The sequence below is a fragment of the Lotus japonicus genome, chromosome 4, assembly GCF_012489685.1.
Source record: "Lotus japonicus ecotype B-129 chromosome 4, LjGifu_v1.2".
NCBI lineage: Eukaryota > Viridiplantae > Streptophyta > Magnoliopsida > Fabales > Fabaceae > Lotus > Lotus japonicus.
The window spans coordinates 51,635,111-51,651,193 of NC_080044.1; the positions used below are offsets into that span (position 1 = coordinate 51,635,111).

Here is a 16,083-nt window from a genome sequence, read left to right on the forward strand (position 1 = left end):
CTTGATTCGGATTCTCAGGACCCCTTTGACCTGTAGCTTGACCAACTACCATATGAGGGAACTGGGTTGCATCTGCAGTAGCTCTTCTGGTTTGACTCACCATTGTTGGAGCGGTTGAAGGTTTTAGGTAGAAGATGAAGGTTGAAAGATGAAGATAGAGCGAGAGAGAAATCGAGGGTAAGTGGTTTTGAAAATACAAGAGAGAGAGTAAAAACCGAAAGTGAGGGAGATCGTGTGTGTATAGTGGGTTTTGACAAATAACCGTTGTTGATTCAAAAAGCAATTTAAAATCAACGGTTGAAAATTAAAGATAGATAGTAACAGTAAATACACATATCACACACTGGAGAGAAGCACATCTACACGCATCATGACAGACTGTCACACGGGCACAAGGAACTATGTATCAGAGATACTGACACACGTGTTACTGTCTCAGCTTCAGAGTCAGTACCAATGGGTACACACACTCTGATTGAGTTACCTTCTGGACTAGACATCTTCTGATCAAGAAGTATCATAGTCAGAAGTTCTGATCCATCTTCACTCTGGACAAAAGTCCATATTCAGATTTTTCAGAATAAAATTAAATCTATCCTCTGCTAAGGGCTTTGTAAAGATATCTGCCCATTGATGGTCAGTATCAACAAACTTCAGAAGAAGTACGCCCTTTTGTACATAATCTCTAATAAAGTGATACTTTACCTCAATATGTTTTGCCCTTGAATGTAAGATAGGATTCTTACTTAATGAGATTGCAGCAGTGTTATCACAATAGATTGGGATATTGCTCTCAAGGATCTGATAATCCTCCAGCTGATGTTTCATCCAGAGCATCTGAGTGCTGCATATTGCTGCTGAGATATATTCTGCCTCTGCGGTGGATAGTGCAATGGTTGATTGTCTCTTGCTTGCCCATGAGACTAGATTGCTCCCTAGAAATTGACAATTTCCAGAAGTACTTTTTCTCTCTGTTCTATCTCCAGCATAATCAGCATCACAGTAACCTGAAAGCTTATACTCTGATGTTTTCTTATACATCAAGCCAAGGTTAGTGGTGCCTTTCAGATACCTTAGGATCCTCTTAACAGCAGTTAAGTGGGTTTCCCTTGGATCTGATTGGAAACGAGCACATAAATGAACACTAAATAATATGTCTGGCCTAGATGCAGTTAAGTATAGAAGTGAACCTATCATGCCACGATAGAGCTTCTGACATACTTTACCACTTTTATCTTCTTTCTCCAGAATGCATGTTGGATGCATTGGAGTCTTGGCCACTGTAGATTCCAGCATATTGAACTTCTTCAGAAGTTCTTTAGTGTACTTGCTCTGATGGATATATGTTCCTTCTGGTGTTTGATCAACTTGTATTCCTAGAAAGTACTTTAGTTCTCCCATCATACTCATCTCAAATTCAGCCTGCATCATCTTAGAAAATTCTTTGCATAGAGATTGATTAGCAGAACCAAATATAATATCATCAACATAGATTTGCACAATTAAGATATCATCTTTATAAGTTTTGCAAAAGAGAGTTGTATCTACTTTACCCCTTACAAACTCATTTTCCAGAAGGAATGAGCTGAGTCTCTCATACCATGCTCTGGGAGCTTGCTTCAGACCATAGAGTGACTTCTTCAATTTGAACACATGGTCTGGCTTCTTCTCATCTTCAAAACCTGGGGGTTGATGAACGTAGACTTCCTCTGATATATAACCGTTTAGGAAGGCACTCTTTACATCCATCTGATGAAGAACTATGTTGTGATTCACTGAGAAAGAGATCAACAATCTGATTGCTTCTAGTCTTGCTACTGGAGCAAATGTTTCTGTGTAGTCTATTCCTTCCTGCTGACTGTAACCTTGAGCAACTAGCCTTGCCTTGTTTCTGACTACATCTCCTTTCTCATTCAGCTTGTTTCTGAACACCCATTTTGTCCCAATTACATGGACACTCTCAGGCTTCTTCACTAAGCTCCAAACATCGTTCTTGGAGAATTGATTCAATTCTTCTTCCATGGCCAGAATCCAATCCTTGTCCTGAAGAGCTTCATCTATGGACTTGGGTTCAATTAAGGACACCAATCCTTTCAGACTAAGCAGGGTCTCTTCAGAGGGTCTGAAGGCTGATCTGGTTCTGACTGGTTCGTCCTTGTTGCCCAGAATCAATTCCTTAGGATGAGCTGCAGTGATTCTGCTCTTCTTCAGAGTTTGTGAATCAGAGGGACCAGCTTCTTCTTCTGGTTCATCTTCCTCTGGCTCAGCTTCCTCTGGAGCTTTGCCTTTGTCAGAAACATTTATGCTCATATCTGCAAACTTCTCAACTAGCTTTGACTGGTCAGAGTCAAGCTTATCGTCAAATCTAACATGAATAGATTCTTCAATAGTCTTAGCATCAGTATTATAAAATCTAAAACCTTTAGATCTCTCAGAATAACCAAGTAATAGACATTTAGAAGATTTAGCATCAAATTTATGCAATCTATCCTTAGTATTAAGAACATAACAAACACAACCAAAAGGATGAAAGTAGGAAATGTTGGGTTTTATGTTCTTCCACAATTCATAGGGAGTCTTATTCAGAATTGGTCTCACAGAGATTCTGTTCTGAATGTAACATGCTGTATTTACTGCCTCTGCCCAAAAGTGCTTAGCCATGCCAGTTTCTTGGAGCATGGTTCTAGCCATCTCCTGAAGAGTTCTGTTCTTCCTCTCAACAACGCCATTTTGTTGAGGAGTTCTGGGACAAGAGAAATCATGTGCAATTCCATAGGAATCAAACAGACTCTCAAACTTGTCATTCTCAAACTCTCCACCATGGTCACTTCTGACACGCACAATCCTACAAGCCTTCTCGTTTTGCACTTGGGCTATGAAGGTAGAGAACACATCATGAGACTCATCCTTGCGGGTTAGAAACTTTACCCATGTCCAGCGGCTATAGTCATCAACGATAACCATCCCATATCTCTTGCCACCTATAGACTCAGTTTTCACTGGCCCAAAAAGGTCGATATGCAGAAGTTCCAACGGCCTTGAGGTTGAGACAACATTCTTTGCCTTGAAAGGGACTTTAGTGAATTTGCCTTTCTGACATGCTTCACAAAGAGCGTCTGAAGCGAACTTCAGATTGGGTAAGCCCCTGACGAGGTTTAGCTTGCTCAGCTGAGAAATCTTTCTCATACTGGCATGCCCTAACCGTCTATGCCATACCCACTGCTCTTCATTAACAGAAAGAAGGCACTTCACATTCTGAGCCTCTAACTCAGATAATCTGATCTTATAAATGTTGTTCTTCCTCTTGCTGTTAAACAGAACAGAGCCATCGATCTGACTTACAGCCCGGCAGGACTTTTGATTGAATATAACATCATAACCCTTGTCAGCTAATTGACTTATAGACAATAAGTTATGTGTTAAGCCGTCTACCAATAACACATTATCAATGCATGGACTACTATCTGCACAAATAGTACCAGTACCAACAATTTTACCCTTTTCATTTCCTCCAAAGCCAACTTCGCCTCCAGGCTTAAGTTTTAGCTCTTGGAACATACGCCTTTCTCCCGTCATGTGACGCGAGCATCCACTGTCCAGATACCATGATTGGTGTTTCAGTGGAGCTATCAAGGATATCTGCAACATAGATAATCTTGTCCTTAGGTACCCACTTTCTGGGTCCTCTCTTGTTAGTTACCCCAGAGGTTCTGATCACCTTGGGTTTCTCAACATGATAATGTAAAGGAATTTTTGCATGATATTTAGACATAGAGAAAGATCCCTTTTTAAGAGGAGGTTTAGCAACTTTAGCAGGTAAAGGATCAGGCAATATGGTACCAGAGGGAACAAAGCATTCATACAAAGATTTAGCTTTAGACACAGAGGGCTCATTTCTAATTGGTTTAGAATAGCCAATGCCATGCATTCCATTTCTGCTTACGCCATAGATCATTGAAGCCATTAAGCTTCTATCTACGCTCTTAGCCAGGAATCTTTGAAACGACTTTTCATACTTAGACTCATTTCTACAATCAGAGGCATCACAGGCAACTATTTCTTCTAGCTTAACAATCTGGTTCTTAAGCACAGAGTTAGAATTGATCAAAGCACGATTATCATTTTTCAAATCAGAGATAATTTTCTCATGTTCAGAAGGAGTCTTGGAGACAGCAGATAAGTCCTTTTTCAGCTTCTTATGTTTAGACAATAAAGAGTTATACTTATCCATGATATCAGACAAGGCATGTTTTAGTTCAGAGGTAGAGAAAGAAGCGAATACCTCATTTTCATCGTCTGAGTTAGGATCTCCTTCTGATTCTGAGTCAGAGTCAACAGCTTCCTTTGACTCTGCTCCTTTGTCTTTGACAATAGCCATGAGTCCTTGGACTTCACCATCAGAGTCAACATCCTCTGACTCTGATTCATCAAATGTCACCATCAGACTCTTCTTTGTCTTGAAGTGCTTCTTTGGCTTCTTGTCCTTCTTCAACTTTGGACAGTCACTTTTGTAGTGCCCTGATTCTTTGCACTCGAAGCATGTGACTTCCTTAATTGAGGACTTCTTCTGGCCTGAGGATTCAGACTTTCCTTTTGCCTTTCCAGAGCCTTTGTACTTGCTCTGCCTGTGCTTCCAGATTCGGTTGAGTCTCTTGGAGATCAGAGTCAGCTCATCTTCATCAGAATCTTCTGATGCTTCTTCAGATTCTTCTTCTTCAGCTTGAAGAGCTTTTGACTTCTCAGCCTTAGCCTTTTCAGATTTGGATTTCAAGGCTATAGACTTTTTCCTCAGATCTTGCATCTCAGAGCGCTTCAGCTCATGGCATTTCAAAATGCTGATGAGTTCTTCTAAACTCATATTCTCAACATCTCTCGTGAGCTCTATTGAAGTCACTAAAGGCATCCAGCTTTCAGGAAGACTCCTGAGAACCCTTATGACATGATCTTTTGTTGTATAGCTCTTGTTGAGAGGTCTTATGCCAGCCACAAGCAACTGAAATCTGGAGAACATTTCTTCAATGGACTCATTTGGCTCCATGATGAAGGATTCATATTTTTGGATCAAAGATAATGCCTTTGATTCTTTGACTTTCTTGTTTCCTTCATGAGACATCTTCAGAGATTCAAAAATGCCTTTTGCAAACTCACGATCTGTAATCTTCTGGTACTCTTCATAAGAAATAGCACTTAGAAGAATTGCTCTTGCTTTGTGATGTTGTGAGTACAGCTTCTTTTGATCTGCAGTCATCTCTGACCTTGGGATCTTCTTGCCATCTGCATCAACTGGACGCTCGTAGCCATCCACAACAATATCCCAGAGATCTGCATCGAAACCCAGAAAGAAACTTTCCAGTCTATCTTTCCAATATTCGAACCTTTGACCGTCGAACATAGGAGGCTTTGCATTGTAACCATCTCTTTGAGTTTCACTGGTGGTGGCAGCCATTGTTTTTCACACCGGCCCGGATCACTGAACACTGTTAGGTGTGGTAATCAGAACTTGCGCTCTGATACCAATTGAAGGTGTGAAAAACGGTAGAAAGGGGGGGTTTGAATAACGTTTTCAAGATAAAACTTCCACCTCAAAGATTTTGACAAATCTTTCGAGAACTTAAGTGCTAAGAATAAGAGATAGAAAAGCACACAAGGATTTTTATCCTGGTTCACTTGATAAATCACTCAAGCTACTCCAATCCACCCGTTAAGGTGATTTCTTCCTTCTTAGAATGAAGGCAATCCACTAATCAGGTAAGAGTTACAACTGCACTTGAAACCTACAAGTGACTAACAATTACACTGACTTAGCTCACACTAAGGGCTCGTTTGGCACGCCGTATTAGGCATGATAGTATAAGCTTATACAATACATTATGAGTTTATCCATTGTTTGGTGATGACATTGTATTGTATAAGCTTATCCATCAAAGTCCCCTTATACGTTAAAATGACGTATTATTTAATCCATCATGTGAGTGATGGATAAGACATGATAAGGTTGCGACGTATAAGTCACCATCACCACCACCCTCTATTGCTGCCAACTTACACCACCATTGGCACCACCACCACCACCACCACCATCCGATCACCGCCGCCGCCGCCACCACCGTCCTACCGTCACCACTGGTGTTGCCACCACCACCACCACCGCCGCCCTACCGCCACCACCACCATAATCGCCGCCACCACAACCCTATCGCCACCACCACCATAATCGCCGCCACCACCGACACCACAACCACCACCCTATCGCCACCACCACCACCACCACCATTGCCTCCACCCTCCACCGTCACCACCACCCTACTAAGCCGCCACCGCCTTACTACCACCACCACACTCTATCGTCGCCAACACCACAACCACCATCGCTGCCACCACCGCCACCACCGATGTTGCCGCCACCGCCACCGCCCTACCGCCACCACAACCACCACCCTATCGCCACCACCACCATAATTGTCGCCACCACTCTATTGCCACCACCGACACCACAACCACCACCCTATCGCCGCCACCACCACCACCATTGCCTCCACCCTCCACTGTAGCCGCCACCGCCTTACCACCACCACCACCACCCTATCATCACCACCACCACAACCACCATCGCTGCCACCACCACCACCAACCTATCTCCACTGTCACCACCACCGCCACCAACACCAACCTACCACCATTGCCACCACCACCACCAACCTACCACTACTTCCATCACCACCGCCACCACCGTTATAATCACCTCCATATTTGATTTTTATTTTATATCATTATTCAATACTTCATTAAACATAAAATTGCATTAATTTAAACGATATGGTAAATTATACAGTGTATGTCCAAACGCTGTATAGTATAAGAAAATTATCAGGGCTTATACTATCAGGCCTAATACTATCAGGCCTTATACTATCAGGCCTTATACTATACGTCACACCAAACGGGCCCTAAGATTCACTCTCTTAGTCTTCTCTAGGATCCGATCAACCTTGATCTCCTAAAGGAACTAAACAAACTGTTTATCAAAGAATTGTTTACAAGAGATTTGCTTCTAAAAAGCTAATAGTAAACACAATGAATTTCAGATGAAAGAAAGCTTAGAAGAATTTGAATTTGTCTTGCGCGTATGTGAATGCTTCTAACCGCTTCTTTCAGTCTTCAGCCTCTTTTTATACTCCAAGGATTAGGGTTGAACGTTGCATGGGAAATGCTACCGTTGGAGGGCAGTTCTGGAAAATCCAGCTTCTGCTGTGTCTGAGACTGTTAGGTAGGTCGTCAGGAAGGTACAGTTGCTTTTGTACTTGGATAGTGACTTGACCTTTAAACCTAGGAGACTTCTGATCAGGAGAAAGCTTCATGTTGGAACTTGTGAAGCCGGTTGATCAGAGTCAGAGGGAAAGCCCAGATCCTCTGACCATTGTATCTTCTGATTCTGAACTCAGAGGGAAGTACATGGTCTTTAGAGTATCTTGCTTCTGGACATCAGAGTTTCCACTATTCAGCTTCTGGATCTTCAGAGTCTTCTACACCATCAGAACATCTGAACCTTCAGTGTTTCTTGGTTATCAGACTTTCTGGATCTTCAGAACTTCTAGTGACTGAGTCCACATCAGAGTTTGTATAACTTCAGAACTTCTGAAGCTTTTCCACTGTTCATACTGAACATGGTGAATGCGAAAGCGTTGCTTGGGACAATCTTTAAGCACAGTGCTTCTGATTTGTGTGAGATTGAATAGAGGTCAGAGCCTGTAAATAGCACACTCAGAAAAACACGTTAGAGTACCACAATTGTTCATATCAAAAGGTTAACTTGTAATCATCAAAACATAGAGTTGTACTACTAGATCAAAACTTGATCTTACAACATAGGGGCGTTCATTTCATTTGATATGTGCAAGTTGTATTTCTTGAGCATATCCTTGATGTACTTCGTCTGATGACTATATATCTTGTCTTTCTCTTGTTTGATTTGTAGACCCAGTGAATAGTTTGAGGACTCAATGAATAGTTGCATATGAGTTCTCCAATAAGGATATTCAGTTCCATCAAAGAAGGGAGGTTTGTTGGTGGATGAGCCCGTAGCGATAACGAGATCTTCTGCCATGGATCTTTACTCTACACGTGTTTAAGATGTTAGTTCTAGATACTAAGCTCTGATGCCAATTGAGATGCAAGTAAATAACACAAGAAAGGGGGGTTTGAATTGTGAACTTGAAAATTACTTTTTAAAACTAAGGTTTTTAAAAAGAATATTAGTTCTCGAAAACGTTTAGTGAAACTTTTCGTAAACCTTTTAGTGCAGCGGAAATATAAGCAAAGTAAAGCAGACGATCAACACACAAAGACTTATACTGGTTCACCCTAAACGATTGAGCTACGTCCAGTACTTGGCCACCACTAAGATTTTCACTAGCAAGTTTCAAGGACTTCTCCGATACAAGTATTCTCAATGACTTCTCCAACAAGTATTATCACTAACTTCTCCAACAAGTATTATCACTGACTCCTCCAAGTATTCTACAGGATTCCTCCTACAAGTATTGTTTATGACTTCTCCCACAATCTATTCAAGATTATTTCCCTCTAAACGGTTTCTCTTCGTACAAGAGTATAGGTAGAGAATTTATAGCACTGGAACTGTAAGTGTTTGGGTTCATATTTGACTTTGGTTCACTCAAGAGTTCTGGATCTAAGAGAGAAAGGAATAAAGAGATTTGACTCTTTTAAGGTACGAGGTTCTCTCTTTCACTTTGCAGAAGTAGTGACTTGGATTTGACAATTAGGGAATTTTCTGGTTTGAGCTTTGAATGCTTTGAAGAATGTTGAAATGAATGCTTTGAGTTCTTATGCTTTCAGTGTTGATTCTCTTAGTCTTCATTCTTAATGAATGCCTTAAATACTCGCTTGCTAGTGTTGTAGCCGTTGTGAGTCATGATCTAATCGTTGTTCTAGTCGTTAAGAGATGAGATCAATCCGTTGATTCAAATGGCTTCGGCTGGTAGCTTCATTGAATGCATGCTCAGAATCAAGTCTATCCTTTAGCCAAAAAGGTGATGTTTGTCAACTAGTAGGTGACAATAGACTTGGGCTACTTTTCAGACATGAGACAATTGAGAAATTTGATGTTAACAAGTTGTCATTTTCCCTTGTTGGTCAGCGTGCCTTTAGCAAAAGCAACATAGTCTTCACGTGATTTGATTTGAATGTAAGTCAGTTGGTTGCAATCTTACTTTGTCTTTGGCGTTCAAAATTTGTCTTCAATTTTTCTTACTGATGAGTTGGCATTGGACGGTCATAAAAAATGTGTCTTGACTTGAGTTAGTTTGTTTGCCAAACAATCTTGTGAGTTTTGAAACTCTTTCCTTTTGTGATGATTGAACGTCCTGAAATTCAAATGGTTTAAGAAGCTTAGTTGACAAAAGAAGTGCTTCTATAAAAATAGTTATGATCAAAATAAGATTTTAGAAACGTTATGATGCGTTTGAACTTAACACAAGGGATTGAAAATGACAGGTAGGAAATGAAAAAGTGTGAAGAACCAATGTATGAATAAATCAATGTGGTGGGGAAGGACTCAATCCACTATGTGTTACATGTAATGATTTCAGGTCGAGTGTCCCAAATCCAAAACATTTCAACATGAGACCCAACCCGAAGCATTTGGATTCACGGATTCTCAAACTGATTTCACATGATAATCCGATCCCACCCACCATTTCAACCTTCGTTTGGAATTGAGTAGGGCAATTTGACCTGATTCAGGTGAACCCTTAGAATCAAACATATACTACTTAAATCAACCATATACTAGTTATTAGTTTTTAGTACTATCATTTGCATAATGATTTGATGATATTTAATGAGGTTCCTTTTTATTTCAGCTTTATGTGGGATCAACATAGACTTCGTTTGACCTCTTGGGTTACAGCTTCACAATGTGATTGTGCTTACACGTATGGTGGAGCAATTACTGATGAAGTTGGAAACTTTTTAAAATCCTACTGCCCCCATAAAAAAGATATCAGCGTAGTGGATTCCCCCTGAACAAGGTCTTGTTAATGGCAAGGCAATATAGGCAATAGCCTTTTGCCCCAAAAAACAATTACTAACTATATAGTATATACTATTGAAATTTACATTCCTCTTGTAACAAAAAAAAATATATTATTGAAATTTGAGGGAGGTAATGGAGCAATGAAAAGTCAAGTCATATTAACTGCAACGTGCACAATGCAAAGTGAGATCTGGACAGTGCGACTGTGATAATTATTAGTAGTAGTGTTTCATATTAGCAAACTTACATTTTTCCAAAAATCTAATAAATAAAATATCTTTGTTTTTACATTCTCGAAATTGAAAACTTAATTTGTGTTAACTCATAACCGTTAGCTTTTTATGACTTATATATCTATAGTACTGTTCTTTTTTTTCGATAAGCCAAAATATATTAGAATAGAAGTACTAGGGGTACTTCAACCCAAATAAGTATGCAAATAGAAAAGGAAAAGAGAAAATAGGAAGAAAAAAAGAATACATATATACAAAGGGAAATAGGTGGAGAAACCAATCCGAGAGAGAATCTATAGTAGGAGATACTTAATATCGTTGTACTATATTGTACAAGTTTACTCTTCACTCATTGTTTCTTCTTTAAGAAAAAATTGTTGTTTCTACCCTGAAGTAAATTATCGAAGGAGATACTTAATATCAAAGTGTAGTAAAATATTTCATTGTTTCATTTCTTGCGTTGCAGGTTTTATGTTTCATTATTTTTTATATATATTTCTTTAATATTTTATTTATTTTTATTCCTTACTAGAGAAAGTGTCAAATAGAAAGTATTAATTTGGTTTAGAAAAATTGAAGGAATAAAAAAAATATGGAAAACTAATTGAATCTCGATATGACGCTAAATTTGTTACTATTCATAAAAATGATATAGAAGCAAATTTAAAAGGTGAAAACATGATAGAACAACCGCTTACATGCACTTTAACATTTCCGCCTTATACCCCAAAATATATATACACTAATTTATCCTGAATTAGAGCAACTGAAGTTTAATGTGGACGATTCCTCTGATGGTAACGCATACAAAAGTGGGATGGGAGGAGTCTTAACTCTTGAGAAATCATGAGACGGAAATTGTCGATGTGTTCTCTAAATTCATTGGTCACTCATGGGCATAAAGTTGAAATTTCAGCAATAAATCATGCACTCTCATTTTCAAACAATTTCAGAAAAATAAAAAAAAAATAAAAAAAAACTCATGGGCATATGAAGTTGAAATTTCAGCAATGTATCATGCACTCTCATTTTCAAACAATTTCAATTCCAGAATGTGGTGATAGAGAGCAACTCGATCATTACTTGCGGCACAATGAACAAATTAAACAAGAGATCAAATAGACTGATTGACCTGATAAATATATTCAAAATAATTGATATCTTGAAATCCACTACAAGGTAAAAGGATTTTCACAGCGACTTTTATCATTGGAAAAATTAGAAAGTCGTTGGTAAGTATACTTTTTCCAACGACAAAAATGTCGTTGCAAATAGTCTCGTTGTGAAAAACTACCTACCCTGCAAGTGTGCAAGAAAGTCGGACCATTACCCCAATTGATGATAACCGCATTAGTGCGGCATATGAAAGTATGTAACTGTTTTGAATTAATTTTTCTGCTTCAGTTATTTTTTTTGAAACATCTGTCAAATTTTACTACTCTTAAAATTGTTGTTGCTAAACACATATATCTACCCCAACAAAAATATATAGTTGCTGAGATGTATGTTAAGTAAATCCTAAATTGGCGACGATAGCTCAACTTGTTGACGTTTATGTACCTTTTTCGCAACAACACCAATTATTGTTGAGAAACATATATACTTATCCCGACAACAAATGAAGTCAATGGGATAAGCATTTAGTTTGGCTATGGTTAACGTGTTGTTGGTATATGTATATTTTGTGTCTACCCTTTAATATTGTTAGCATATAATAGGTATTTCCCAATAAGGTTGCTGGGATAAGTACATTATATTTTTCCAATTTATATCAGTGTTGTTGGGAAAAAAGCTTCATATCACAACAACTTAGAAATATTGTTGGCATATGTACATTTTTACTAACAACTTACTTGTGGTTGGGAAAAATTCGCTGCGAAATAACCTATTTCTTGTAGCTAATTAAGGTAAATGGGAAGCTAATGCATTTCCAGATAGCTTAGCAAAACAATGCTGCAATAGAAACAACATTTTGTGGGCTGTAATTGTCTAATTGATATATAATCTACTATATTCTTTTACTCTACGTGAAAAGTTCTCAAATACTTCATTAAATACTTGAAAAACTAACATTTGCAAATTTGAAAATGCTTAAAATGTTTTAAAAGTGAAACATTAATGAGGGAATAAATAGGGAAAGAGAAAGCCATGAGATTGCTGTCGGAACTTGCAAGTCAACTATAGAACTAGAGAGGAGATCACAAGCATGCATGTGAGCACGTGTCTAAGCCCGTGCAGCGATATATTGTTTGATACTTGAGAGGGGTCAATAACAGGTCCATTGGCAGTCCTAACCTGGAGAGTATCGTAATAGTTTACTCTCATAGCTGGATACAGTACCCAACAAGGTTCAAATAGAGCCAATAATCAATAATGGTGCTTGCTACCATACCACAAGAAAAATTGTGGGTATGATACATGAGCTGATGTGGACCAGTAGAATTTAAGTGGGTTAGTTTAATTTATCATTTTTCGTTTTATTGTATTTTAATATTAAAAAGTTGGAAAATAATTTTTCTTAACCCATGGTTAACCAACCCTAGTTAGATTTCAGTAACTTATTGTATTCCCAATACTTTAAACAGGGTTTAATATTTTCTCCTTCATCCCCTTCCTCTTACTAAACTTCACCTTGCTTCCAAACCATCTTCAAATCAAACCTCATCCTCTCCCTGAAACCTCCTTGCCACCCAGCCACCATCAATCCCACGGCAACCACCAGCCAAAACCCCACGAACCCACCACCCACGACAACCACCGTCCCCTCCTTACTCCCCATTATCTTCTTCCCTCTCACCACCACCACCACCACCACCACCACCACCACTAGATCTGCCATAGCCGAACCAACACCAAACAAATTCCTTCTTCCTCGTACCAGATCTTCATCTTCTCCATCTCTGGGTACTGAGTAACCCATCTTCAATCGCCGCATTAACCTCGCGGCCGTCGGCGAAGGCTGCGCTCCAGCGGCGGTCGCACCGCGTTGACTGCGGCGGCGACGAGCTCAAGATCCTCTACCTCTCGCAGATCTCGCCCCTCCTACGCCACCAACCACGAATGGTTCAATGAAGCTCAGATCTGGTTATTGAAGCTTAGGGTTTGAGATTCTGGAGACTGGATTATTTTAGTTAATTTAAATCTGGGTTTTTTTGTTGTTAGATGATAAAGATGGATGAGGGAGATGAAGATGAGTTTTGTTTCTGTTGTGTATGGTTATAGTTTTTTTCTATTCTCTAAGGCCCTTTGATATCTTGATAAGCCCCTAATTCTCATTCTCATTGTACTAAAACGTGAAACTTCAATTTCCAGAACTAATTTCTTCACATTGTAAATCTGTTGTAATATTTGTTCAATAACCGCACAATAAAGCTTCCACTCTCAATCATGAACTTACAATTATAAAGCTGATTTTGGGATGATGAACATGAAGCTTTTGGGATTTTGGGGAGTATTGGGGAAGGTTAACCTTAATCTGGTACATCAATGGTGAATATGATGAATCTGGAAAAAGAGTGGGAGAGAATAAAGGAAGAAGAATGGAGATGAACTCAGAAGAAACTAACTCATCAATTGATTGTGCAAATAAGCTGCCTTTGTGAACTAAATTGACAAATCCATTGCTAATTCTCAAGGCTGCCGTAGATCCCTAATTCTCTCCATGTTATGGTCATTTAAATCTGAATAGTGACTATTTCTAGTTTCTATTCTGAAATTGTAAACTAAATAACGTGATGGTTGAAAAACAAAATGCAAACAGTATATCTATGATAAAAATAATATAATATTTTAAAAACAAGTACAACATTAAGATTTCATTAGAAAAAGTAAATAAAATATTTTTAAAAATACAACATTAAGATTTCATTAGAAACAATAATATAATGTTTTGAAAATAAATACAACATTAATATTTCAATAGAAAAAATAAAGATAATATTTTGAAAACAAATACAACATTAATATTTCATTAGAAAAAAATGAATATAATATTTTGAAATTAAATACAACATTAAGATTTTATTATAAAAAATAAATATAATATTTTGAAAATAAATACAACATTAAGATTTCGTTAGCAAAAATGAATAAAATATTTTGAAAATAAATACAACATTAAGATTTCATTAGAAAAAATAAATTAATATTTTGAAAGGTAGTTAGGGTTGATGACACACTCAGAGCAACTAATCACTAAGGGAAGGGTGGAGAGGTACATAGGGTTGATGACACACTCGGAGCAACTATTAACTAAGGGAAAGGTGGGAGAGGTACATAGGGTTGATAACACACTCGAAGCAACTAAGCACTAAGGGATGCGTCAAAGAGATAGTTAGGGCTGAGGAAACACTAGGAGCAACTAATCACTAAGGGAAGGGTTGAAAAGGTAGTTAGGTTAGGGTTGATGACACACTCGGAGCAACTAAGCACTAAGGGAAGCGTCAGAAAAGTAGTTAGGGTTCATGACACACTCAGAGCAACTAATCACTAAGGGAAGGGTCGGAGAGGTAGTTAGGGTTGATGACACACTCGGAGCAACTAAGCATTAAGGTCTAAGGGAAGCGTCAGAGAGGTAGTTAGGGTTGATGACACACTCGGAGCAACTAATCACTAACGGAAGGGTCAGAGATGTAGTTAGGGTTGGTGCCTTAAACTAAGCGCGACTAAGCACTAAGGGAAGGGTCGGAGAGGTACTTAGGGTTGATGCCTTAAATTAAGCGCGATTAAGCACTAAGGGAAGCGTCAAAGAGGTAGATAGGGTTGATGCCTTAAACTAAGCGCGATTAAGCACTAAGGGAAGGGACTGAAAGGTAGTTAGGGTTGATGCCTTAAATTAAAGGCGACTAAGCACTAAGGGAAGGAGCGGATAGGTAGTTAGAGTTGATGCCTTAATCTAAATTGTTTTAACTTAAGCTAATTAAGATATTAATTATTGATTTGCACACTTAACATAACTTAACCAGTATCTTAATGGTTCATGTGGTTGCAAATTTATCACTTGTCCATGGTTCGATTCTTGTTGAGTGAATTTTTCCTCCATTATATCCTTTTCTTTTATTATGAATTGATTTTTACGAACTATTTTATTAATTTATCAAAATCTTTGAACAAAATCATACCTAGTGGTGTAGTGGTTACCTCTATGCTATAAATATGCGAAGTCCTGTGTTCGAAACCTTACTTCTGCGTTTTTTTTTTTCTTGAAAAAACATCATTAACATAATACTTATATGACTCTTGGAGCCTTAAATAAAAAACTGTCAACGTAGTACAGTGGTTGGTGCTTGGGCCAAATACTTTCAGGTCTTGTGTTCAACACCTATTTACCTTTTTTTATTATTAAATGCAACCTATACTTTAATTTTTTCTAATAAAAGATGAAAGGACAAAAGGGGTACCATATTTTTTTTTGGTAAGCCAAAATGTATTAATACTAGCACAAGGGTTGCTACTTGCTAGAACCAAGAACATGAAAAAAAGCAGCCACAAAACAGAGCACATTAAAGTACCACTGATGCTGCCCAGAAAACTTACAAAAGAATCAAAAGATAAAAAGAAAGAACACAAGAAGCAGTTTGCAAAACAATTCATTAAACCCCTTAGGAGACATATACCAGCAGCCCCAAAATTACAATGTGCAGCAACCAATAGAGCCCTGCATCATTCCTTTTGACAACAAACCAGAGTTATACCAGTATCCTCACCAATTCCATACTTCCACATATATTGCTAAGTAGAAATTTCCTTCCCCACAAATGCTTACACTATATTGGACATACATGCCTGTGATTCCCT

General features: G+C 38.4%; 1 protein-coding gene across 1 annotated transcript; it reads right to left on the bottom strand.

Annotated features, from left to right (window-relative positions):
- Window positions 1-543: 543 nt before the first annotated feature.
- On the bottom strand, window positions 544-13,207 carry LOC130712918 (uncharacterized). Its single transcript, XM_057562732.1, has 5 exons — window positions 12,919-13,207; window positions 12,544-12,614; window positions 4,484-5,362; window positions 2,359-3,606; window positions 544-2,184 (listed from the first exon to the last, which is right to left on the bottom strand). The coding sequence occupies exons 1-5, from the start codon at window positions 13,205-13,207 to the stop codon at window positions 544-546; spliced, it is 4,128 nt and encodes a 1,375-aa protein (XP_057418715.1).
- Between the last annotated feature and the right edge of the window lie 2,876 nt (window positions 13,208-16,083).